The following is a 26025-nucleotide window of genomic DNA, read 5'->3' as shown; positions in this document are numbered from 1 at the left end:
GTTGCTCGGCAAGGAAGATCGATTGTAAAGTTGGGTGCTGGATTCCCAACGACAGTTCTGGCCAGGTACCAGGAATTGCTTGCTTGTGATCGATTTTAAACAGACGTGTTTTTAAACATACCATCACTATACATTGAACAAGTTGCTCAGCCATTGTAAAGACTGCCTGATTTTCAAATCTGTGACTATCAATGTGATGAAAATTGTGCAGGTCCTACAATGGGTGGACGATCTTCTCTGCTAAGTTACTGCTCAGATGGTGAAGGTGAATAGTATCCCTCCCTCCCTACCAAAGAGGAGAACCCCAAAAGGAAATTTCCAGTGCTTCTTTATAATGCAATAGTCAGATTTAGCTGTGAAACTAGCTGTAAGGAGAACATTTAGCTGTGATTGGAGGACAGTAGACAATATCAGTCATCTGTTAATGTTTCACTACGTAGAAAGTGAATCATGTTTATTGTAAGTCGCTGATAGCCTTCAATAAACTTGCTGACACCTTGATCTACTTTGGCGCTCCATGGATGCAGCACACATGAGAAGGTGAATGTGGATAAGCCATTTGCCAATGTGAGCAACAGCAATTTGTATTGTTCATTTGTCTACTGGAGAAACTACTCGTGCCTGTTTAGGCCTGGGCTTTCCTAAATCTGAAATGCGTGCAAATGATGTGTGGGGAGTAGCCCTATTTTTAATTTGGTATGTCACAGCCCCTATCAACATCCCTCAAGGGATTTTAAAGGATTTGGGGGTGGTTCTGGGGTGGGAAGGAAAATTGAATGAAACCTTTGGGTTCTGAAATGTATGTGCACAGGGTGGATTGTGACTCCCCTGTGAGCAGTTGAAAACTTAGCACAATTAATTTGAAACAACAATCCCAGCCTTTATTTTCAAGGGGCATCTTTTGATTGGTGGTTGAACAAAAGTAAAAGTTGCACTCCTTAGCCTCTCTTTGTGACTACCTTCAGGACATGGACAGGAGTGGCATCCTGAGATTATTAAATTACTTTGGCACGAGGGAAGCAATTATAATAATCATTAGAGTTGAAGACTGCGAATGATTTTTCAGGGCAAAATGTAATAGATAACAAGTCTACAACTAACGAGTAGCCCAAATGAAGCACTTCAGGTAATTCCTTAATTGTTCTTCAGCATATTCAACTTTACAAATGAATCACCTTTTATCTGGTGAACAAAACCCTCTTCACATTTTGCAAACTGAAGGGAAATTCATTATTGACTTTCTAATTGCTTCTTTCCAGTTTCTTAATGTCGATAGACTTTTCCCAAGTAGGGCACGACCCCCACCCCACCCCCCTCCCAACACCCTGCTCCTATTCATGAACAGGATTAATCTGGTGTAATTATTCACTTTGTAAACCTCCATTCTGCAGCTGTTTCTGTAGATAATCCTGCAGCATTGTGAGTTTATTCTGCTTTACCAGCAGAGGGGAACACTAGTGAAGAAAGGATTGAGTGAATGTAAGGCATTGACACCTGTGCTGCTTGTATCTCCTGTTAGGTATCTCCCCTACAGTGAAGAAGACTGAGATGGACAAATCTCCATTTAACAGCCCATCTCCACAGGACTCCTCTTCACGATTGAGTAGCTTCACACAGCACCACCGTCCTGTGATCGCTGTGCACAGCGGTAAGAACAGAGCTCTGCTAAAGTTACTGTCAGAAATACAACTCTTGAAAGCAAAGAGCCCATGTCATATGCTCCATTTTGTATAACTGTAAACATTTTTAATTGTCCCAAAGCCTCCTAGCCTACTTTTACAAAATGTCTGTAGAGGGAATAAATGTATGAAATTATAAAGCTGGCCCAATAACATGAAAGTGTTCACCACTGAGCCCAAAGAAAGCTGCTCACAAAAATCTGGCAAGCTCTGACCATTGCACTCTTGCACCAGCTATAGGAGCTTCCTGGCATCCAACAACAGTGATGTCATCAGGTAGGCTAAGCAGCCAATCATATTGATGAATTCTCACACATAGCAAACCAGCAGATAACAAGGAGTTTTATCATTCACTTTTTATAATTTTACAGAAAGGAAAATAAAGATTGGTACTGCACATGGGATTAAGATGGAAGCTGAAATATGATAAATTTCATTTATTAAAATTATTTTAAAAACCTATGGAACTTTTATCGTGGAATAGAAAAAATTGACATTCCACAACATAAAATTAGTTTTCAAGGCAAAAGAGGTTGTTCAGCAGCATTTGTGACTTAGTATATCATTAAAAACTTAGTTACACCTCATTCAACAAAATTATATTTTTATCAGGGGGCTTTACCATGAGAATTATAGCATAAAAGGTGAAACTTCACATCAATCAGTGATTTCTAATTGATATCCATCTGCAAGGAATTCAACAGTGCACACTGTGCAGGAATGTGGAATCGCTAACAGCAACTTCCGGATTTTGATGTTTAACTAAGCATGTGCAGATGCCAGAAGTTGCTGGCAATTTTGCAAGATTAATGGTGGTGAACACTGATAGTTTCACTGTCATTGAAACTGAAAAATCCAAGCCATCGTTCTACTGACAAATATTTGCAGTGGACCATTTGACCAGCTTTTGTGCATCATGGTTATGATTTCCTCCAAAATATCCACTCTTTGAGTTACTGGGAATAAATCTAAAGCCATTCCATTCTTTATTTTTCCTCTCCTATAATAATGTTGCAGTATTCTAATGTAGCAGCCACTTTCTTTGGTTGTCATCAGGAAGCAGTGATGACAATGCCACCAATGTAGTTAGTGTTCTGGCCCCCCATCACCCCCACCCTGCTATTTTTCCTCTCCCTTTACACAGAAGCAAGCTGTAACACAACTCAGCCTTGGAGTACCCCAGTCTGTATCAGTCAGTATCCAGTGGCACCTTTACCCATGGACCCATCAAGTGGGCCTTGAGATGTAGCATTAATCATAGACTTTAGCATTCACAGGATAACTAGGACACTCATACTTTGAAATAAATAACCAGTCCATTATGTCATGCAAACCTCGCTGCTAAATGTAAAAATGAATGTTTGGTGCTGGTGTATTCATCAATGTTCCAAAATAAGTTTATAAATCACACTAAAAAGAAGGAATTTAATGAAAATAACTGTTGCTGCTCTGCTTACTGCAAGTCAAAAGCTATCACATTCCATACTAACAACCATTTCATATTTGAGCTCAGTACAGAAAATTCTAAATCTGAAGACAATTTTGGATTACTTTCTTGTGAGTCCTGATGGTCTCCTCCAATATCTCTTTTATCCCCATCACCATTTTAATTTGGATATCATGACTTATCAGCTGAAAGTCACTCCACACCAATAGGGTGTTGAAATTTCCTTTAGCAATGAAGCCTGAAGCCAGAAAATTTGAATAGTAATGCTCTTTTATAGGTTTATTTATGGGCCTGTTAGAAATAATGGGCTTATTTTTCTGAACAGTATTGTTTCCTAGTCCAAAAACAAATAAATATTTAAACACCAGATTCTAAAGCTGTACTTGCGCAGCCACAACTTCTGTTTGCATTCTGGTCCTTGTGTCGCCTCCCTGTGCTTAAATCCTGTTTACTTTTTCTGGGGGTAGAGATTTCCACAAATTTATCACCCTGGTGCCAGGAAAAAAAGGAGTCAGATTGATCAATGGAAGTGCAACAAACTGACTCCTGGGTGCTGGCTTGCTAGAATCAGTTCAAACCTAGCAATATTATAAAACTGACTATGCCTTATGAATACTGATTCATTGTTCATACAAATGGGTTTGTTTAACACATTTGGAATTGACAAAGTTGGATTTCAGGCAGTTTGAGGTGCCTTAATCATCCTGTTTTTTGTCAATGTAAAAGATCGTTTCTCAAGCTGAATTAGTCTTTGTAACTGTGGCATGCTTTCAGTTCTTTATTTTAGCGTATATGTAAAAACATGTGAAAGATGAATCATATGCTTAAGGGAATTATTAATAAGTGAACCAGAAACACAGTAACATTCTGGTGTTATTTCCAATGTCATTACTCCAGACACTTTGTAAAACATCAAATAAGCATTACTTCCAGCATATTTGAACAGTAATACAGTACTCAGGGTAGAATCCAACTTGGGCAGTGGAACACACCGGGCGATAGTTCATCAATAGCCCGATTAATAGCCCAGCTAACTTTCCTTTCCGTTGACTGAAGTTTGATTATTGTATTGACCATATAAATCTGAATGTTAACGAAAGAGAATGTTTTTGTTTTGAGGAAAAGTACAATAAATGTAGAAATATTTAAAAAGAGTGCACTCTTTCAAGCATCTTTCTGGTTGTAATTATATAACATAGGGCAGAATTCTTGCTTTATAATCAGGAGTGCAGAGTCAGGAAAATTCCCAACTCCAAAACTCGACTTGGGGGAAAGTGTCCCGGACATTTTAGTTTTTGTTCCGGGGGTCAGGTGTTAACAGCAGTCAGGCCCAGTTACCCAGAAACAGTGCAGAAACCCAGGAGTCAGTTTGTTGCACTTCCATTGATCAATCTGACTCTTTTTTTCCTGGCACCAGGGTGATAAATTTGTGGAAATCTCTACCCCCAGAAAAAGTAAACAGGATTTAAGCACAGGGAGGCGACACAAGGACCAGAATGCAAACAGAAGTTGTGGCTGCACAAGTACAGCTTTAGAATCTGGTGTTTAAATATTTATTTGTTTTTGGACTAGGAAACAATACTGTTCAGAAAAATAAGCCCATTATTTCTAACAGGCCAAGGGCTGCTGTGTATGGAAATTGACTATGTGAAAGACCAACCTCAGTGGCCTGGGATGTGCAAGAAAAAGAATAAAACATAAAATAGCCCTTTAGGCCTCATTCCACACACACCCAATGCCTCATCTACGCTAACTCATGCCACCTCATGCTCTCACCCACTCCTACGGCCGCTTATACCCCCATGCTAACCCATGTTCCTCTACCTAACCCATCACCCTTTATAGCCCCTAGGCTGACTCATGCCAATCCATGACCCCACCAACCACTCTTTGCTTTTACATCCTCCATCCCAACTCGCTTAGTGTCCACCATAGGCAGACCACAGGAGCCATGCTGAAATGAAATGAAATAAAGTTCTAAATGTCTATTGATGACTTCACCATTTATAAAACGACATTCTCATTGATAAAAGCCTATTTATTACATTTAAATCCCTTCAACTACTTTTAATTTATAGCCCCAAATCAAATACTTTATAACCACTTAGAGCTGTCACTCAAACTGTGAACTGACAGACATCCCACTGTAATAATCCTTCCGAGGACTCCGGTAAGTTTAGACCTTTTCCTGAAAAGTGTAAGGTCCGCGATTCTTTTTTCAGAAATCCAGGTGATGAAATTCCCACCTGACTGAAGAGCAGCTTCACTTTTACATTTCTGCATCTGCAGCTGCCTCCATGAGTCACGGAGGTACAAAATACAACCTGCCCCTGGTACCACCACCCCCCCTCCCACCTCCAGCAAAGATGGGGGGGTTGGGGGGCCAGTTTTGGTGGCAGGACCTCCAGAATTGGGGCTCCAGTGCCATTTTGGCTAAGCTGGAGACCACCTCAGTTCTCGCGAAAGTTCAGACCATGTAGAAAACAGCCCATTGAGCGATGTAAAAGAATTCAAAGAAAATTTTATTTCTTAAACGTTATGCTTCATGTATTTTATTACTTACGGGATCTTGCATTCTACTGACCTTTTTACTATTCATATCTGACTGATAGCTCCAGACCATTCTACTGCTTCATGCTCCTATTGTCTTCCTACTATTAATTTAGGAATACTTATCACTAAGACCACCTATTTTATCTCTGTAATGTCGCCCGACTCTGCCCTTGCCTCAACTCATCTGCTGCTGAAACCCTCATCTATGCCTTTGTTACCTCTACACTTGACTATTCCAATGCACTGCTGGCCAGTGTTCCTCCTTCTACCCTCTGTAAACTTCTAGTCATCCAAAACTCTGCTGCCAGTGCCATAACTCACACCAAGTCCTGTTCACCCATCACCTTTGTGCTCACTGACCTACATTGCCTCCAGGTCAAGCAGTGCCTCAAATTTTAAAATTCTCATCCTTGCTTTCAAATCTCTCTCTCTCTCACCACTCACTCATTTTGGTCTCACCCTGCCCTAATGCCTACCAAAATATTTGCACTCATCGAATTCTGGACTTTTTTAAGCATCCCCAGTTTTAATCACTCCTCCATTGGTGGCCTTGCCTTCGTCTGCCAAGGCCCTAGGCTCAGGAATTCCCTCCATAAACCTCTTCACCTCTCTTCTTCTCTTTCCTCCTTTAAGATGTTCCTTAGACCCCTCTTTGACCACGCTCTCAGTCATCTTCCCTAATATCATTTTATGTGACTTGTTGTCAGATTTTGTTCAATATCTCTCCTGTGAAGCACCTTGGGACATTTTACTATGTTAATGCTACTATATAAGTACAAGTTGATGTTGTAGTACTGAATTGTGTGCATATAATTTGGACTAATCTTGTTTTGAATAGAAATTAATGTTCATTTTGATCCATTGATGCCCAACTGCCTGTGGCAACACAAATATATTTCTCCCCCATTGTTGGGGAACTGTACTGCCAACATCCGGACTGATGCATTGGACATTATATTTATCAGAATGAGGATGCACTTTATCTTGTAAAAACACTCACTTTTCCATGAAATAAAAATGGAAAATACTGGAAATACTCAGGAGCTCTGATGGCATTTCAGTACTGTGACCTTTCATTAGAACTGCTGCCATAGTGAGCTCCCAAGTTTGATATGGGACTTGTCTGTGTGGAAAGCTAGATTGTAAAAACATTAATTTAAACAAAGCCTACCAGTCTTGTTGTAAAATGCTCCCATTTTCTGTTAGACAGGCGTTCAGATGCAGTTATTATATATGATTCACAAAAACAGAGCATAGTACAAGTACCGAGTGAAGAAACTACTCCATCTAGCCCTTGCAGTCAGTAAATTTTTAAAAATGGAAGATATTTTTAAGATTTGCTTAAAATCTCCTTAAAAATGATTTGTGCTAATGGTAGGCAGGAAAAAATTGTCATAGCAAAAACGTTTTCTGTGGTGTGCTTGTGCCAAGAGCAATATAGGTGTGAGCAAAAAGTATTTTCAATGCCCAAAAATATAGATAAACGTAAGATCTAATTCTTTATAACATAGAGTGGTCTGAAGCAAAATGTGTTCTTTTATGCATTTGCAGGTCTTACATCACGAAGTCCCCATGCCTCTTCATCTTTGCATTTTCCAACAACCTCCATCCTTCCCCAGAGTGCTTCAGGTTACTTCCCTCACACAACGATCCGGTTCCCACCACATCTCAATCCACCGGACCCTCTCAAGGATCTGGTCTCACTTGCCTGTGACTCATCTAATCAGCAACCAGGCCCGGTAAGAGTAAACTTTCTTACAGAAGTCCCTAATTCACAGTTGTGAAAGGGGAAATGAAGCCTAATTCTGTGTCATTAAAGGATATGAGGGATGAATAAAAAATTTATGGTATAAGAGAAAACATTAGCCTTTTACTGAAAAATCCTTCCATGCTGACTGTTAGGATTTCCCATTTTCTCCCTGGTGTCAGAGAATTTGTCTGAATATATCCCAAAAACATCCCACATTGTCAGATATAAAGAGATTATATAAAGATTGACCAAAAGTCAATGTTTCAAACATTCTGCTATTCATGCAGTCTGGCAAAGTTTTCTGATCAATTTAGCTCTGTATGGGAGCTCAGTGTTTTAGCATGAATCTCGGCAATGTCCTGTCAGCATCTATATTCCTGTCCTACTTTTTGCCAAATTATTAATGCAAAATTTCACAGTAGGGTTGAATGACCCAGCTCCTTGACCAAGACCTTAAATAGTGAGATTTAGTGACATTATGTAAATAGACTGAACAGTTGTAATGTTTATATCACTAGTGGTGAGACTTGTGAGTTTAAAGAGACATGCATTCTGTGGACTGGTGGAGTCATCTTTGGATCCAGCTTAGTGCTGGTAAGGTAGGTACTGAAAAATCCTGTTGAGGAAAATTTGCTGCATTGATGTAATTTTGCTTCAGATGTTCCCTCTCAAAGGAAAATGCAATGCAGTATCAACTCCTCTTCTTGGTCCATGAAGTATCATCATCCTTTCTTGGTCCATTAAGTGTCATCACTAATGTTCCCTCTAAGCTGCACAGCAATCTGTGAGAGACTGTACACAAGTCAGCCTCTTTAAGTTACTGCATACGCAGCTGTGCAAAAGTATTTAAAGGGGCTGCGCAATCCAAAACAAATTAGCAGGTGCATTAGTCACCATCCCTTCATGGTCCACAATGTGTCAATGCACCTTGCTCTGTGTAGTATCATTTCCTTGCTGTAGCTCTTCCCAATTATCTGCAAAGTTTCTAGAACTGAGATGGCATTTGAAACTGGGATGGCGCAGATCTTCCCCAGTGTCAATGGAGGTAGTCCCATCACCTTCAAAAAACAAAGAAATAGTAGCATATGATTTTTCTATTCCTCCTTCATAACTCAACATGGTTGAATCAAGTGTAAAAGATATACTGTGGTTTCTTGCTTTATATCTCTGTACATTGACATGATTCAGTATTTTATTTTTACTTGTCAGTACAATTTGTGTGTGGCTAAATGCATTGATGGATACAGCTATGGGTGAGGAAGAAAGAACTTGCATTTATATAGCGTCTGACCAGGTTCCAAAGCATTTCACATCTAATGAATTACTTTCTAAAGTGTCATTACCATTGTTACACACACAAATGCAGCAACAAATCTGCACACAGCATGGTCTCAAGTATGGCAAATGAGATGACTAACCAGTTGAATTATTTTTTGGTGATGATTTGGAAGGGGAAATATAGAGCCTGGATTCCAGAAGTCCTTGCTCTTCTTGAAGTGGTGCCATGGCATCTTTCATGTCCATGTGAACAGGCAGATGAGTCCTCGGTTTAAAATCTCATCTGAAAGATAGCTAATCCAATCATATAGCACACCCTCAGCCTGCAAGTTTATCATCTTAGATTCCATTCTCAAACAATGTAGACTCAAAGTCTCAAACTTCTAAGTCAGCAGTATACATGTTGCCAAATAAACCAAGCTGAAATGGTAATTGAGTAAAATATCTTTGGTATTAAAAATGCCATTGGAAGCCGTTTATCTTTTGTCATATCTTTCTGTAAAGTAGAATCTGGGCTGCAAATGTCTAAAGTGTTTTAGGCCACTTAATATACCATGGGAAATGTACAGATCCCTTCAATGACGCTAGGAAGAGAAGTAAATGAGAGTAGATGGGTGTGGACTGAATTTACCTGTCAGATTGAAGTGTATTCCTTCATGCCAGTAGGTGACCATTAAATGGACAATTTCGAGACAGATTCCAACTGTGCTGTCGTAGGAAGCAGCTGTGGCTGTTTTGATGTAGATGTTTGCCGACTATTGTGGTTCATACAAATATTTTGGTCTCCATGTTTACTTATTAGAATCCAGAGTGCATTGTAAATACATGTATAATTATTGATTACCATTCAGCCCACTTGTTAAGCATCTCTCTGTGATATACAGTGTGCTATCATGTTACATATATTAATGCAAACTAAAGGCATGTCTTTGTTGTTCACTCCTTCCATCCACCTGGGACTGGAGAACAGGACGATGCAGCCCCGAGACCTCTACAAATCTTTCAATGCAACTTCTAAATCAGACTCCATAGAGGCATGTTTGACCAGAGCTGTCAACGCCAAGTAAACTCCAGGTGTGAAGTTTTCAGTTGGAAGTCAGCCACATGCTTGTGGTGTCATAACAATGAAAACATAAACGGAGATAAAAACAGCAACCAAAAGCGTTAGAAATACACAATAGGTCTGGCAGAATTTGTCAAGTAAAAAGGAAGGTTAACTTTTCAGGTATATTTCCAGAATTTTATCATTTATTTCAGATTCCTGCATTTGCAGTTTTTCTTTTCTTGTTACAAGGGTCCATCCAAGGGTCACAGATGAAGTCCTGTTACCGCTGCTCTGCTAACTCATAGAGTCACCTTTTTTTATATAGAGCAACTGAGTTGTTTTCTGGAGGGAGAAGCACTTTCAGTCCATCACCTGTTTCCTGGAAGAACTGTGCCCATGCCAGGAAGGATGGATGTCTGATGTAGTAAACTGGAACAAAGCCCCATCAAAAACAGATAAGCTGTCACAATTAAAACAAACTCCAAAGCCTGCTGTAACAACATTCACACTTTAATTACTGAAAAAAGCTAAACCTTCTCAGCTGTTTTCGATCATTAACAATCACACTGGCAGTGGGAGGTCGAAATAGTGCTTTGTGAATGCATTTGAATACCATGCAGCATCCAGCATCATCTTCAGCTTCACAACAATGCAAATCAAGCAGTGAAAATACTCTTGTCACATTGCAGTACCATGACACCAGAAGTGACACTGCATTCTTTACAGAAACTGAGTGAACTTCATCTTTTCTGTCTGTTTTTCAGTTAGTCCCTTGTCCTCTGTTCCACTTTTACTATGGATAGTGGGATATTTCTGCATTCACAGCATTCTCTCCTCTCACTACGGGACAAAGGAAGGCAAGAATAACACTGGGACTTTCCAACACTGTCAATGAAATTGTAAATCTGAAACAGAAACCTGAGATAGTGTGATCTGGAGTTGAGTAACTCTCGTCAAATGGGATGTTTGGAATCCTGTAGTGTGGGTACCTATCCCTTCCTCAACATCCCTCACCAAAATGGAATTCAGCCGGTCCGCAACAGCAAAATGTTTCCCTCATATTAATAAAGTTCAAGTCCAAATATAAGTCCAGACTTGGATGTGAATTTGTGTTAACGCTTGTTTTGGATGTTGGGTGTGCTACATGAGCTAGATTTCTAACCACTGATCAAGCACACTGCACTATTGTCATTCTTGCTTTCATCTGTTTTGCTCATCTATACAGGGCATCAAATTGGTCAAACAACAGAATACTAGATTGCAATGCAATTTATAATATGTTTGGTTGCAACAATTATTCATCTCAAGAGATCACAGTTTGTAAATAGGTTGAGTTTTTTGAAAGATTGTAATGTGATACGTACTTGCAAAACTGATGCCCGAAACAAGTTTACAAATGCAAGTTTCAATGAAAGTTGCGGGTCATATATTCCCTTATTTCATCTTGTTTGTTATGTATTAAAATGGTAGGGCATGATGTTTTTGTTAATTGTAGCTTCCAGCCTTCCATATATCACTTTTACTTTCAAGTGGCTGAACAACTTGAATAAAATAAACTTTATTTTCCTTGTCGCTCTTCGAACTTAGTTGCCTTTAAATGTCAGCTTGAATCAGGGGTGGCATTGTCATTTCTAAACCAGGAGGTTGCAAATTCAAGCCCCTCTCAAGAAATTGAGCAATTAATCTAAGCTGACACTTCAATGCCGTACTGAGGGAATGCTTCATAGTCAGAGGTGTCATCTTTTGAGTAAAACATTGAACTGGGGCTTGTTCAGGTGGATTTACAAGATCCCATGGCACCATTTAAAGAGCAGAGGAGCTCCTCTAGCGTGCTGGCCAACACATAACCTGTGATGAACTACACTATTTGTTTTATTGCTGTGGGATCTTGCTGTGCCCAAGTTGGCTGTCAAATTTGCATACATTACAACAGTAACTACACTTCAAAAGTACTTCATTTGCTTTAAAGTGCTTTGTGACACCCTGAGGTCATGAATGGCGCTATATAAATGCAAGTTTTTTTCTTTTCTTAAAGAGGTTATTATGTGGCGCCACAGAAAATCCCATGTTCAGCTCGTGATCTCAGGAGCCAACTCAGTTGTTAGACCTTCCAAAAATGATACAAGATTCCGGTTGTTCATCAATCCACTTGGTGAGAAGAGAATGTTTGCTCCCAGAGGCCTTAATATTGATCTGGGATCTGCATGTGACTTACTGTTCACTGGAAAAGGATAGTCATAGCAGTTATGCCCAAGTGACTGGTCGATGCAGAAGCCCACAGCAGGAGGGATGCTCCGCTCTAATTTAACCACGTTTCACAATATTGAAACATCTAATTCATATTATGCTTCCATTTGCCACTGATAAGTAGGAAAAATAAAACTGTTTAGCACATAACTATAATGTGGGCCATCGTAGTTCAGTTTTAAGCCCAGTTCTTTACTGTTCTTTGAATAAGAATTCCACTAATCCGTTCAAATCCATTAATTGTTTCCAGCTGTGCAACTTTGCTCTCACTACCTGAGAACAATCAGTTTGCTGGAAAATTTGTTATTCTTATTCTACATATACATTTAGTCTAGTCGTGCATTAAACTAATAGAATGAATGTATATAATTTACTGTCATTATCAAAGAATTTTATAAGCTAAACTGCTGGCAGAAATCTGTTTTAAAAGCTGGTCTTTGCAATTTTAATAAGCACTTCAATAAGATTAGGATTATCATTCTGCAATTTAATATCTGTGGAAGCCTCCTGTGTTTAAATCCATTTCTGCACAATTTATTGATATCGCCGAGTTTGAAGTTGTACTGGGAGGTATAACTTTAACAACGCATCCTCTTGTGCCCTAATATAATGTTACAAGAGTACTTTTTGTCGCTTTTGCAACACTCATTCCCAATAAGTTTATGTAAAATTTTAAAATATGAGGATCTGAAACATAGCTTAGAATCTGCATGTTTCGTTTGATATTGCATGCCTTTTTCTTGGGTTGCCTTCTCAATTTGAACAACTTTTTAATGAGTCTGACCATTTGAGTGCTTTTTCTTTTGTATATCTGGCTTTAACTGAGAGGCCAAGGAGGCAAGCAAACTCCTCCGAGATTTGCGTCATGTAGCTCAACTGAGCAGAGATTCTTACCATGGGATGAGATGGAGGGGCGGCTGCCTTTGCTCCCTGTATAGGCAGGATGTCCAGCTTAGTACCAAACACTGTCACACAAGTCGACTTGGCACAGGGTTTCAGTCTGTGGGTACAAGTGCGTTAACGGAACAAGGACTTTGTCACATCGCTTATTGTTATGTCACAATAGAGCACATCAACACTGTCAATCACTGACACAGGATTGTGACTAGTCAATAAAACGCACTTTAATTGCCTCATTAGTCACCAGATAACCAAGGAAAAACGTTCAGAATAAATCCTTAATGCCACTGCTAATTTGAGGGAAGCTTGCTGCTTAAAACAGAATTAGCTCAGTGAACACTGTTTCACTGAGGTTGGTGAACAGATTTGCCAACTATTTGCAAACTGCAACAGCTTTTCTGAACTCACCAATCGTTGTTGTGCAGATATCTTCAATTAGTGTAGAAAGTTCAGTTCACAGAAAATCATCTGTCTGTCCATGTGTGTGGACAGGTGTCAATTTTAAAAGGAACAGTCAGTGCTCAAAATGGAAATTATACTCCTGTGCTGTTCTTCTCTGTTTACTGGTTAAAGGATTAACATGACTAGCTAGAGGATCAACATACTCACTAATACAAAAGAGTTCTTGGACTTTTCAGATGCAGTGAGTTAATTGATGCTCCCATCCTATTAAAGAGTCAGTTTTTGGAACTATTTTCAGAGTAAACTGAAACAGGGGACAGTTTTAACCCTACCCAACCAGGAGAAACTGGGCAGGTGGGCAGTTAAAATTGACCGGGTCACTTAGCTTACATTCTGCCATTTTAACTTCTTCAACTAAGCAGGCAGCAAGGGCAACCTGTCCATCATCAGGGAGTCATTTTTAATATACACATGTCCAGTCCTGATGACATCATCAGGACCAGATTGCAATTTTAAATTGGAAGATGTGAGTGTGAAGTGGCAAAATCATGTGTATATAGCCAATACACTGACTCATCCAGGTTTTAAGATACATTTAGAAAGCTATTTTAAGAAGTATAGTGGTGGCTCGATGAATACATGCACTACATGAGGTGATGCTGAGACGTGTGGACCAGGAGTATTCCAAGTGCAGTACCTGCTTTGTAGTGAGTTTAGTCTGGCCAACAGTTAGGAGGTACAATTTGTCTCACTGTCCCCAGAGAGAGAAAAAGGGAATGGTGGTGGCGACGAAGTAATCAGGGATTCCGTTCCTGATTGTTATTCAGTGACTCCTGCTTCAAAAGGCAGATATAACCATTGGGTTCAGTTGTGTATTTTTGGGGTATCCAATGAATTTTGGAAATTTATAATATAAAATAACAATGATTAACAGTAGCAAATTCTGCTGAAATGTTATCTTAATCTTTGTAGTCCCCATATTATAGCATTCAAATCTCCATTTTGTTGTACCTCATTCAATCCGTTCCTTGCCTGTACATTATCTCATCACATTGCAAACTGAACTTTAGTCTTTTCTAGGACCTCCTTATCTCCCTCAGCCTTCCCTTCCTCACCCAACCTTTTAGAACCCAAGTTTAATGTCACCTAGTCACCACTACTTGATTTACCTCGTATTCTTTCCCACCCTTTTTCATCATTGATGGTGCTTTACATTGTATGTGCTGGCACCTCATTAAAGCTTCCCATTCTTAAAAATGTTATGCACAATTAATTGTCTCTCGTCACCTATCTTTTGTAACTGTGTAGTAAGTAAAGTTGAAAATGTATAAATTCTCCCCAGGTTATGCACATGCCCCATGTTTAAACATATATTATAATTACATGTATTGCATTGTAGACATAAGTGACCTTCACTTGAATTGCATTAATTTAGCTGGCCAATTTGAATAAGTATTTACATTCTGTCTGCAATTTATTGGTTTAAGTTGTCAGACTATAATTAGACATCTTGTAGTAAAATGTATTTGCCACCAGCAATGATAGAATTGGAAGTATAATCAAGTGAGTAATTAGAAAACCTGTTCAGTAGTTAACTGTAGAATGTAAAGTGTACATTATCTATCTAGGCATTGTGTTGCAAAATGTTTTCATTTTTCATTTACTTTTTTTCCCAATTTATCCCCATTTTTTTCCCATTCATGGGCCCTTTGCCTCCACACAGCCTGGGAGGGAGGGAGAGCGAGCCACGGACTACTCCATGACTTCAGTGACAATGCCACTTCGTGCTCAAATGAGAGGACGCATGCTTCCTGCGGAGCGAGACACCCTGTGTCAGTTGTTCTACTCCCCAGGCCCTGGGGAGTGTTATCCTCATGTGAAGGTGACATTGCACTTATAAACCCTATAGTGAAAGTGACTACTTACTGTGCTTTTATTTACATTAGTATCTTTTTAAGCAGGAATTATGGACCCTTCCAATATGGAAGTTATTAATTGTATGAAACTTATATATGTATATATATTACATTTTATTTAGAACTAAATAAACAAAATCACATTGGCCAATAGTAAGGTCCCAGGGACAGAACCACAACAGTAAGAAATAAGAGTTGATGTCCCAGAAGTCTGACTGTCTGATTATAAAACAGGGCACTGCAGAAAGGTAAAGCTATAACCCCATAATGCATTCCAATTGCTCGTTCAACAATAATTACAACAAATAGCTTTAAGAGTGCTTTATATAGTGCAGCAGTCTTAAGTCTTCTCCAGACAGTAATTAAACAAACCATTTTTATTGGTTGTATTTAGCAGTCAAGGCCTACAATTTGAGGAAATACCCTGGAGGTAGATCTTATTCACTGAGCCATGAAGATGTTAGTGGCTTATTATCATTCCCACATCACAGTTGGCACTGCGTCGTTTACTGAATTATTTTGGGGGTAATTAGAGTTCTTGGTATTCTGCTTAATGTAAAAAAGGTGCTCATGGTACGCATTAAATTGTATAATTGTTTTTCCCAGACTTCTGACAAAAAAGGCCTTCCAATTTATTTAATTTAGAAGATGCTATACTAAACTAATTAAATCAGTAGCAATGTGTTCATTTAATTGCTGTCTTTTAAAAATAAAACTTTTAATTGGGAAGTATTTTTGTATACTGAACTTTCTGATATGGGTAGCAGCTTCTATGTTGAGGGCTAAGTGTAATTAGGATTTTACAGCTGTGCTGTAGAAAGTCACTTCCATGATATTAATGTTTCCACATCCAATTGTTTCCCATTCCTCAATTTACCCCTGTACCCTTCCTCTTTATGAAGGCAATGAGACATGCAGAAGCAGTGCTGATCTCTCAGTATTGGTCTAAGAGGCACTCTTCATGTCTAAAGTCGGACAGTATGGGCTATGTGAACGTGGAAAACAACACAACTGAGCACAGGTTCTCTTCCCTATCTGGGTGGATTTTTTATTACTGTTTGCTATTTGCTACAAATATCAAACTGACAAATTCTTCCTGTTTGGTGTCTATGTCATCCATGCACCATGACTGTTTCTTCCAGTAACTTACATGTGTCAGTGGACAAATTTCAAACCTTCATAATATATATGGCTCAGTGCTGCACCACTATTTACCACTGAGCCACCTTCAATCATTTTAACTGCTTGCACAGTCTAATGGGTTCACACCCACTCTCAAACATATACTATTAAATGTTGTGCTTGGTTACATAAAACACCTCTCAAGGCAATGCAGGACAACAGAACTGTGGTATGAAATCCACAGTGGTTCAGTTATAATGCTGCAGGTACAAATCCATTAGCACAAGAAAATGCATCTCACCTTTTGAGTCAATCTGACCTCCTTGGCTGCTAATGTCAAGTGCTGTCTCTAGAGACAGAGGAGATCCACCTGACAGAAGTACAGGGGCAAGAAGTCAGACCTGTAATCCAGAAATAGTACCAACTTTTAAAAAAACTGCCTAACCATCCTGTGAAATCGAGGACACGTGAAAAGTCTAGCAACCTGTCTTCCTACTCCTAAACTGTCCGAAATATTTCTAATCTCACAGCATCTAATGAAACTGAATTGAGGATGAGGGAAGAGTAAACCTGTGCAGGCTTAAAGGAAAAACATAATTGGGGAACGACGTTACTAATGTCTTATCATACATGAGATGGATTTAAAGCAGCCTGTCACAGCAGGAAACATGGCGATGGAGGCCGCATAATCTCGGGAGAGGCCCTGTGTCTGTCTCCCGGCGGTGGCAAAACTTGCCCCGATTAAGTCGGAGGGCCAAAGGGGCTGATGCAGGATTCCCAACCACGGCGACAGGATGTCAATTAGGCTCAGTATTGACAGTCATTATTGCTGAGCCCACCACCATTTAATGGTGGTTCAGGGACTAAATGGAGATGGCACAGATATCCCCCACCCTCTGAAGTCCATGCAGCAAACCCTGTTGGAGTTGCCAGCGGCCTCCCGGAGGAGGTCTCTTGCCATCAGGTACTCTGTGCCTGATCAAGGGACCCGGCCTTGTGCAGGGGAGTGGTCGCTGAAAGCCATCTCCCTGCCCTTGCCTCTGACCCTCCCCCCGCCCCGCGCCACCCTATGATCCCCATCGCGCCTTCACTCACCTTTGGCCTTGAACCCTACAATGATCCTGGGTTTCAGGTGGGTGCATTGGCATCAGCTGTCACCACTCCTGCTCCTGAAAGGCATGATTCTTTCTGGCTTCCCCTGGAACTGATGGGGGTTCCCTGCCATTTCTTTGACTGGTGGGCGAGGCCCGCTTTGGCCTGTCGGAATCCTGGCCAATGCCACACACAAAGAAGCCGTTCTTTTTCTTCATCTGACTGTCCTTTATAATTTACAATGTGGATCGCAGAATCCTGAATATTGAAACGATTGTGCATGTACAGTTGTAGCGTATATTGCAATTTTTCATTCTCTGGTTGTAGACTTTTCCCAGTTTTAGAGGCATAACCCATAACAAATCTGTAGTGTGGACTGATTTGGTCAAAATGTTACTCTGATCAGCCAAAGGACTGAAGTCAAAACTGCAATTACTCGTGGTGTTGTAATGTAAATCCAGTTCAGAAATGTTCATTTGGCTGGTAATGGTTATCCAGTATATTTGATGCATTTGGAAAGCAATTTGTTGGTCTTCACTAGATGGTCCATATTAAGTATGTATGTTGTCCTGGAAAAGCACAGTCAATTAGATTACCCAAGATATACGACACTGAAACTTGCCTTTCAGCTCAACCAGTTCAAGCTGATGTATTTTGCTCAATTCGAACCTCCTCCCACCTTTTCTCATCTAGCATTGTAATCATCTATACCCTTCTCCCCCAAATACTTGTCTAGCTTCCCCTTAAATGCAGTTATCCACGGGCGGGATGAGGTTTCATGGGGGTTTTTAAAAATTTAATAAAGGTTTAAATGAAAGTGATGGACATGTCCCCTCATGTGACAGTGTCACATGAGGGGACGTCAGGGAAATTTTATTTCTCTACACTGACCATTTTTAAATTTGGCCTCGGTCTCCCTGAGGCAGCACTTAGCTTCAGGGAGATGAGTGCGCTCCTTCCCTCGCATGCACGCAAGAGCGCACTCTCAGCTGAGGGAATCCCCCCCCACCCTCGGCACTGGGAGGGCTTAGTACTTCCTGGCAGACGTCATGCTGGGTGGGCCTTGATTGGCCCGTCCATGTAAAATGGTAGTGTGCCCCCGATCAAGGGTGCCGATCGGAGGTGCGCCCGCTCCTGAACTTGCCCCCTAAAGAGGGGAAAGTTCTGCCCCAGTAGTCGGAATTGCAATTGGTCATTTTGCACTACGGACGAAAATCAATTTCACCTCCTTACTGTCTGAATTCGAAGTGGTCTGGAAGCAGTGGCATTCCACGTGGTTTTAATACACACTTTTAGTGCCTGACCCATCAAGGAATAAAGTCCTTGTCTTAGCAGATGGCTGCAGCAGATGTTAGCCTTGGCTCAGTGTTAGCACTCTCACCTCTGACTCAGACAGCTGTGGATTCAAGTCCAACTCCAGAGACTTGAGTGCCTAGGCTAGGCTGACATTTCCAGTGCAGTGTACTGAGGATGTGATGCACTGTTGGGTGCTGTCATTCGGATGAATGTTAAACCGAGGCACCGTCTGTACCCTCAGATGTTTTTAAAAGAAAAGCAATTTATATTTTAATTCAGCTCGACATCCCTCAGGTGAGTTGAGCGCAAAAGATCCCATGGCACTGTTTTGAAAAAGAGCAGGGGAATTTGTCCACTATCAACCTGAAAATCCTTCCAATATGCCTCTAGCAGGCAATAAAAGCAGGAGAGTCTCCTGGCCAGCCAGAAACTGCAGAAAGCAATGGCAAAAGTACTTTGCCAAGTATAACTTTGGCCCAAAATGTGGAAGTCCATGGCTGCCAACGTCCTTTTAGGGGATGGTACCTGAAGAGAGAGAGGAAAATACTGAGGCTGTGAAAGGTGCTACAAAAACGCAAGTCGTTTCTTTTCTTCATGACTATGAAGAAAACCTTACACTGTGTGAATGCACCACTTAAATGTAACTATTTTCCAACACCCTTCTGTGAGAAAATGGTTGAAAAGGTCCAATATGTAACAATGATAAAAGGGAAAGTTTCTTTTGATCATGGTGTTAGAAATATTGTAAACATAGAGAGATATGCCCCATTTGTTATTTCTCGTGCATTTGCAAAATGTTTTAATAGAATGTTTCTAATTTTACCAGAAACTGAAGGAAATCTCCCTCGGAATTATTGTCACCAAGTTATAATTATGGTCAGGGAGGTGTTCAATAACTTTGTGGCTCTGTTGAGGAATCTAAGTGCAATCTGTCCTCCATTATTATTAGATTAACGTAGAATTACCATTTTTAAATTACTCATGTGGAAAAAGCTGAAAAGTTAAGTTGTGTTTTATTTAATTTAACTAGCTTTCTTTGTGATCTTCTGCCCACAACTCCAATTTGACTCAAACATTTTGTTTTTTCCTTCAAACATCCCCTGGATTCTTCAGTCAGCAATTTCTATCTATTCTCTTCTGGTGAAGGTGACCCTGTTGTATGAAACAATTGTTAAAAACTGCATTTTTCCACTTAACCATTTTAGATTCTGGTTTCCTGAGTGAGTTTTGCTGCAAATAACATATCTGAAGGAACTCTTTGCAGCCTTAGTCTTCAATCCATTGCTGTTGAATTAGCCTAAGATAAAAGACCACTAAATTCAGTTATATATATTGGTGGTCTGATTATAGCACAAATTCATTTTTTCTGTAATTATTACTTGGTGCCAGTCCAATGTTGTAATGAGCAGGACTGCTCTCCTTCTTTGCTCTAGTCCTGTTTCCACTCTGTAGCAGTATTCAAAGTATGGGTGATAGGGGCACATTTTTAGCTTCAAAGGCAATCATTGCTTCCAGTGTGAGACTGGCATCATACACCTTGTCTTCCAAAAAAAAAGCATTTACAATTTATACCTGAGGAATTGCAGTGTGGGAAAGACAGGAAAGAAACTGCATTATCAATGCAGTATTTACCTCTGAAGTTACAACTGTATTTAAATGGTGTTTCTATAAATATTGAGTCTTATTTTAAATGATATTGAGCTTTGTATATTTGAACGTTTTTGCATATGTTGTAGAGTACATTGCAAAGGAACTATTTACATTAGAGTACAGTTCTTTTTTAACACTTTCAGATGGAAATCCCATTTGAATTTCTGAAGCTAATTTAAGAGTACTCAAAACTGTCCTCAAATACAGATATAAAACAAACTGTTCTTCAGTGTTGCCATACCTGCTGTACGTTCTTTCTGTTCACTGACAGGGATTGGCAGTTCTTTAATGAAACCAGCTTTGTATTTTTGTGCTCGTTGAATCAGTTTCCCGCTGTGCTCTCTGTTCAGAAATCCCCAGTCTCCCAACAGCCTTTGTTCAAAAGATGTGTCTGCGTCTTTGATGTTGCATGAAAATATCTTCAGTCATGACATCTGAGCAGTGCCTATAAGGAGGAATCTTTACATAGAAAACACACACAGTTCTGGAAACATCCAGTACCATAGTGTGATGTATCTGAGCATCAAGCTCAAAAGAGGGAAATCTTAGAAGTTAACATCAAAGAGATAATGAACATTTCAGATTCAGTTTTTATAGTAAGAATATTTTGTTGGAAAAATTTTACCACAGGACACTTCTATAATGTGGCTCAGTATAGTTTATTTACCTCAGATAATCACTGTGAGAAGCTCGAGCAGTATCTTTCTGTCGCCTGCACCTTCCGTTTCTTTGGTGCTTACTAAGGCTTCTTGGCATTGCTGAGTCAACTGCAGTCCATAGGAGACAGTCTCCTTTGCAGAGTACATTATATTCCATTGCCTTACCTGGTAGATGGTTCATCAAATCATTTATGATGTGTTCTTGAAGTATACTTGTCATTAATGTCATTTATGGCCAGTCAGTTAAAATTTTAGATTCAAAAAGCCATTCGCTGAACTTCATGAAAATATCTTTTAAAATATAATATGTGACTTTAGTGGCAATATGAACAGTCTTCCACATGTGTGAAAGATCACTCATTAAACACTAACAGCATGTAAGAGTTGATTCTTTACATAGCTTAGAATTTAAAGTTATTCGGAAAAGTGTACCCACAGAATGAGTGATTCCACAGATTAATTAACTCCAGTCTCAATTTTAACTTTCACTGCCACTAATGATTACACTTCTGGTAACCTGTGCTGTGTGTTATAGTGTGGTGACTACTAATGGAATTGGGAGAGGAATTATTACTAGCCCATTAGAGAAATTACTTTTGCTGTTTCTGCTGATCAGTCTCCAGTGATTCCCAAACTCTGCTGACTTTGCAAAAGACCCGACTTTGAAAGGGACAGAGACGTCTAAACACTCCAGTGTGTAAAAGGCCAAATGGTCTTCTTCTGTTCCGTAAATCTTTGTTTCTAATTGGATCAGGTGGCTTTGACCACCAATTTTAAGGCTGTCAACCAGTTTCCGCCACTATTAAAATGGCCTATGGGATACATTCACATCTATCCAACTGCAATCCCTTAAGTTCCCCCCTTAACCTGCTCTCCTGTCCAGCAGAATCCTTCTCTGAATGTGCAGATTAAGCTATGATGCTGTCACCAGGTCCTGACTATCATTAAAAGCCATGGCCTGCATGTGGAAAATGTTATGGCCTTCCCAGCAGACTAACCTGAGAGCAAGTAGAGGCAGGAGCCAGGTTCGGATGGGACTAACAGAGCCTATGCAGTTGATGCCTGGGATTTAAAATTTCCTGGGCCTCACAGTGCAGAGGTCTGAATGGTTTTGCTGTTCTTCTTGGCCACCACTCACATAACTTCTACCTCTGGTTAAAACTGACTTTTGAATATCTGTGTACTCGTTTGTTCAGTGTGAAACATGAACTTGCTCAAAACCCACTCACTTACACAGTGTTAAAATCGGGCCCAAGAGGTTCCAAAAAGAATTACATCTTCATCATTAACAAATGTTTGACTTAATGGTTGTAAATTGTGCTTGCAGATGTTAATGAAATACCTATTTGTAATGAACTAACCGGGACTGCGTTGGTTTTCTGCTAGTGCATCAGTGCCTCATCATTGGTGTTTATCTAATTTAACTGGCAATGCAGTGCCACATGAGGATGTACATTCACCAGTTATTTAGAAATGATTGTTTTGTGACTTTATTGCAGTGTTCCTTGGCAGATGGAGCATATGAAGTATTGTAGTGACGATGGTTTTACTGCCTGAAACAGAATAAAATACCAGTGGCATTGTTCCAAGCATTACATTAACATTATAAGCTCTTTGCAAAGTTAGAGTGCAAAATTAAACTGTAAATTTGCACCAAGGCTGATCTCATTTGCAGTGGAAAATGCAGAGAAAATACATTTCTACTGTGACATATGTAATAGAATTTAGCCCAGGGATCTTTGGATAGAGGAAATTAATTCAGCCTCATAGGTTCAAATCTTTTGGCATATCCAATAGCTGCAGCATGGGTTAATTTATTTGTCATATATGTTGAAGTGTTACATATGATTTTGGGCACTCTATTATAGAAAGGGTAATGGAACCACACCAAAGGTGCAAAGTATTTCTATACTACATTACCATCGATGAAAGGGAAACCATTATAATGAAAAACTTTTTTATAAAAAAAAACTAGGTTTATATTCACAAGAACAGACAAGGTTAAGGGAGAAAAAATAGAATTGTCAAAATTTTGAAAGGCTTTGAGAAAGGAAATGATGAAAAATTATTTTTAAAATGGAAACTTGAACACAAGATTAGCACAGAAGGATAAAGAGGGAAGTTGGAAAAAATGTTTTTCTGAGAAAGGTTTTTAGAATATGGAATGCATTCTAATTTTAATAGCATATAGGCCAGTCAGGTGTTAAAGTTGAGTTAATGACAGTATTCAAGATGAAATTAGATGAACAAATTAAAATGATGTATGAGGGATAAAGGAAAAAGAAGGAAACTAGGATTCGAGGGTCCTGAGAGAAGTTAGCATTGACACAGCACTGTGAGACAGAATGGTGTTCTTTGTGCTGAAATTTCTGTGCTTCAATGTTAATATTGTACCGCCAATAAGAAAAAAGGTGAACAGTGCTGAGGGTACGTGGTATCCTTGCTATTATTTCTTAGTAGTTAAATGAGTCAGCAGGTGTAATAGCTTGGCCTTCTTCACTGACCACATCTACCCATTCCTTAATTGTGATTGATAACTTGCCCAGCATTGACTCACCCTGTGTAGTCTCATCAAACCCGCTAAAGTGTCAATGTCCACTTTACCAGGCGTGAGTGTCAATGTCCACTTTACCAGGCGTGAGTGTCAATGTCCACTTTACCAGGCGTGAGTGTCAATGTCCACTTTACCAGGCGTGAGTGTCAATGTCCACTTTACCATGCGTGAGTGCTCCAAAATACTGAAGTGAGATTGTCAGTCCTGCTCTACCAGCTTCCTCCTCTCCACCTTGCTCCTGTTTTATTAAAAAGCAAAAATGGGCAGAGATGAGCAAGCTATGCATGCTGTGTCCACGATGGAGTTCAGTATATACTTTGAACCTGATGACAGTGAAGATCATTACCATAGTATATATATTTTTGTATTGACTCCAAAAACTCCAGTTCCCTGGAGCTGTGTGGCTGTCTGGCTTCCAGTTCATGAGTAAAGAGTTTTATTTCCTACATGTCACAGTAGCCTGGTCACTTATGCTGTTTCTCCAGGATTTCTATGGTGGGAGATTGAGGAACTTCCACCCCCTTGTGCTATAATGAATATTTATGATGAATATTTTGCGTCAGGATGTGGGAATTTATAACCATTATTAATGTGGCAACAATATTTACAATAATGTTGCAGTGGATTTTTTTTGAAGGTTTTTACAAGAAGTTCTATATCAGACTTGCTCACTAATGAACCTAAGGAGTGTTGCATAGTTACATGATGATAGATTTGTTTATAATTGTAGCAAATCAATATGAAACACAGTTACTGGCAACCATAGACAAACCTTAAAAAGGTCAATTTTAGAAATTTTCCATGTATGAGGGTGTATTTAACCATCACTACCTGTTAGAGACTAGGCAAGTTGGCAGGTCAAATGCTCTGAGTTAGTTAACTGCACTGGAACTGTAAGGCTCCCACAGTTCATGATTTTAACCTGCTTTGCTCAGAAGGTGTCAATGAACCACACCAACATGCATGGCCTTTTTTATGTATGCACATCATCGAAGCTCGACTTAGTTTTAACTCTAGCCCACAGCTTTCCCACCATGGCAATCGAGGCAGTAAAGGCCAGTGAATGTAAATATTTTTCTTGCCTTTGTGGGGCCAGAACGAGCAAGATGAGAAAGGTTTAGATCTCCCCAGCCCTGGACTCATCCCACCATGCCTCCCTTCCATGGCAAAATGCCACAGGAAGCAGATACCACCTACCCAGCTTGTCCCATAGGCAGTCGCCAGGTCACATGATTTTCTGCCACATCACGCCAACTTCTAGCTGGTCCAAATGGGAAGGCAATGAATAGGCTTTAAATTAGGGACACTTTAAAACTGGCCAGGCCAAATTCTACCGTGGGCAGGCGGGAAGTTAACTCATCAGCGCAGCCCCCTACCAGAAACCCATTGGCAGGTCGACCCAGGCCACTATCCTTACTTTAGACGACAGCATTGTCATAGGCAAAGAGCTCCTTCTGCCAATTACACCATAACTGCTATTGAGTACATATTTGTGCACTGTCTGTTATTCTGCAGCCTCTAATTTGTTAATTTATTAATTCCTGGGAACTGTAGCTACTTTCCTGCAGCTCCCTGAGTCCTCATGATAAGCAGAAACTAAAATGTTTGGAAATATTATTGATGATTTTTTTCCTCAAGGGGATAGAATTCTAAGCGATGTGGAAATGTTAAACAACTTAATAAATGTATTACAAATTTGCAGGAAACAGCAGTTACAGGTGCAGTACTGTAGGCTGCTGAGTGCCAGTAAATGAAAAACATCAAAAGCACATTTATGTGATAACTTCCCAGTATGAATAGAGTGATGCTCCCGTGCAAATCAGTGGATCTCCTGAAGAAGCACCTGGCAGTAGGTGTGAGGCTGGAGTAGGCATGGATGAGGTCTCTATCTCTCTCTGAGGCAATGCCACATCTAAGCCATTCAATATTTCTGTGCAAGTGACAGTAGTTACACCAAAAAACTGACAGGACCAGAAAGCCACAGTGTGAATCAGGTTCAAGGGCATCTTAGAAATCAGGACAACTGCAGGGCTACCTAAATCCCACTTGCCTCCCACTGAAATCCTGCGGCCAGCCAGAATAGTTACTCTTCCCAAGTGTTAGTTAGTGCACACAATGTAAACTAAGTGGGTATTCAGTAGTAAAACTCACTGGCATCACGGACACATTATAAAAATTAAAGAAGTAAGTTGGTCGCATTTTATTTGAGCTTTGATCTGAGAAGCTTTTTTTGTGTAAAACAGCGTAGCATACATCAAAGGGCATTGGTGTAGTTCCAAAGATTCAGAGGACAGTGTTGCAGGTGGCATTTTGAGCCACTTTTTCTTCTAATTTGCCAACAGGAGAATTATTTAAAAAGTAAACTCAGACATTTCATACAATGCATGTCGAATGAGTGCCAAGTGCACCAGTCTTCCAGACTGTACTGACATTTG

At 39.9% G+C, this 26025-nt stretch overlaps 1 protein-coding gene across 8 annotated transcripts in view; it reads left to right on the top strand.

Moving 5' to 3' along the window:
* The window catches only part of nfic (nuclear factor I/C), a 551184-nt gene that overhangs the window by 386436 nt on the left and 138723 nt on the right, over positions 1 to 26025 (top strand). For 5 of the 8 annotated variants that reach the window (XM_041204240.1, XM_041204236.1, XM_041204237.1 and 2 more), the window contains exons 7-9: positions 1520 to 1648; positions 7231 to 7418; positions 15025 to 15183. In XM_041204240.1, coding sequence (XP_041060174.1) covers positions 1520 to 1648; positions 7231 to 7418; positions 15025 to 15183 — 476 coding nt within the window. Of the gene's footprint in view, positions 1 to 1519; positions 1649 to 7230; positions 7419 to 9677; positions 10021 to 10077; positions 11251 to 15024; positions 15184 to 26025 lie in introns of those variants that run through there. The other 3 variants (XM_041204242.1, XM_041204241.1, XM_041204238.1) reach the window with 3 other exon arrangements.

The sequence above is a fragment of the Carcharodon carcharias genome, chromosome 14 (assembly GCF_017639515.1).
Source record: "Carcharodon carcharias isolate sCarCar2 chromosome 14, sCarCar2.pri, whole genome shotgun sequence".
Lineage (NCBI taxonomy): Eukaryota > Metazoa > Chordata > Chondrichthyes > Lamniformes > Lamnidae > Carcharodon > Carcharodon carcharias.
Note: the sequence above shows the minus strand (reverse complement) of the source record. Positions and strands in the feature narration are given on the sequence as shown.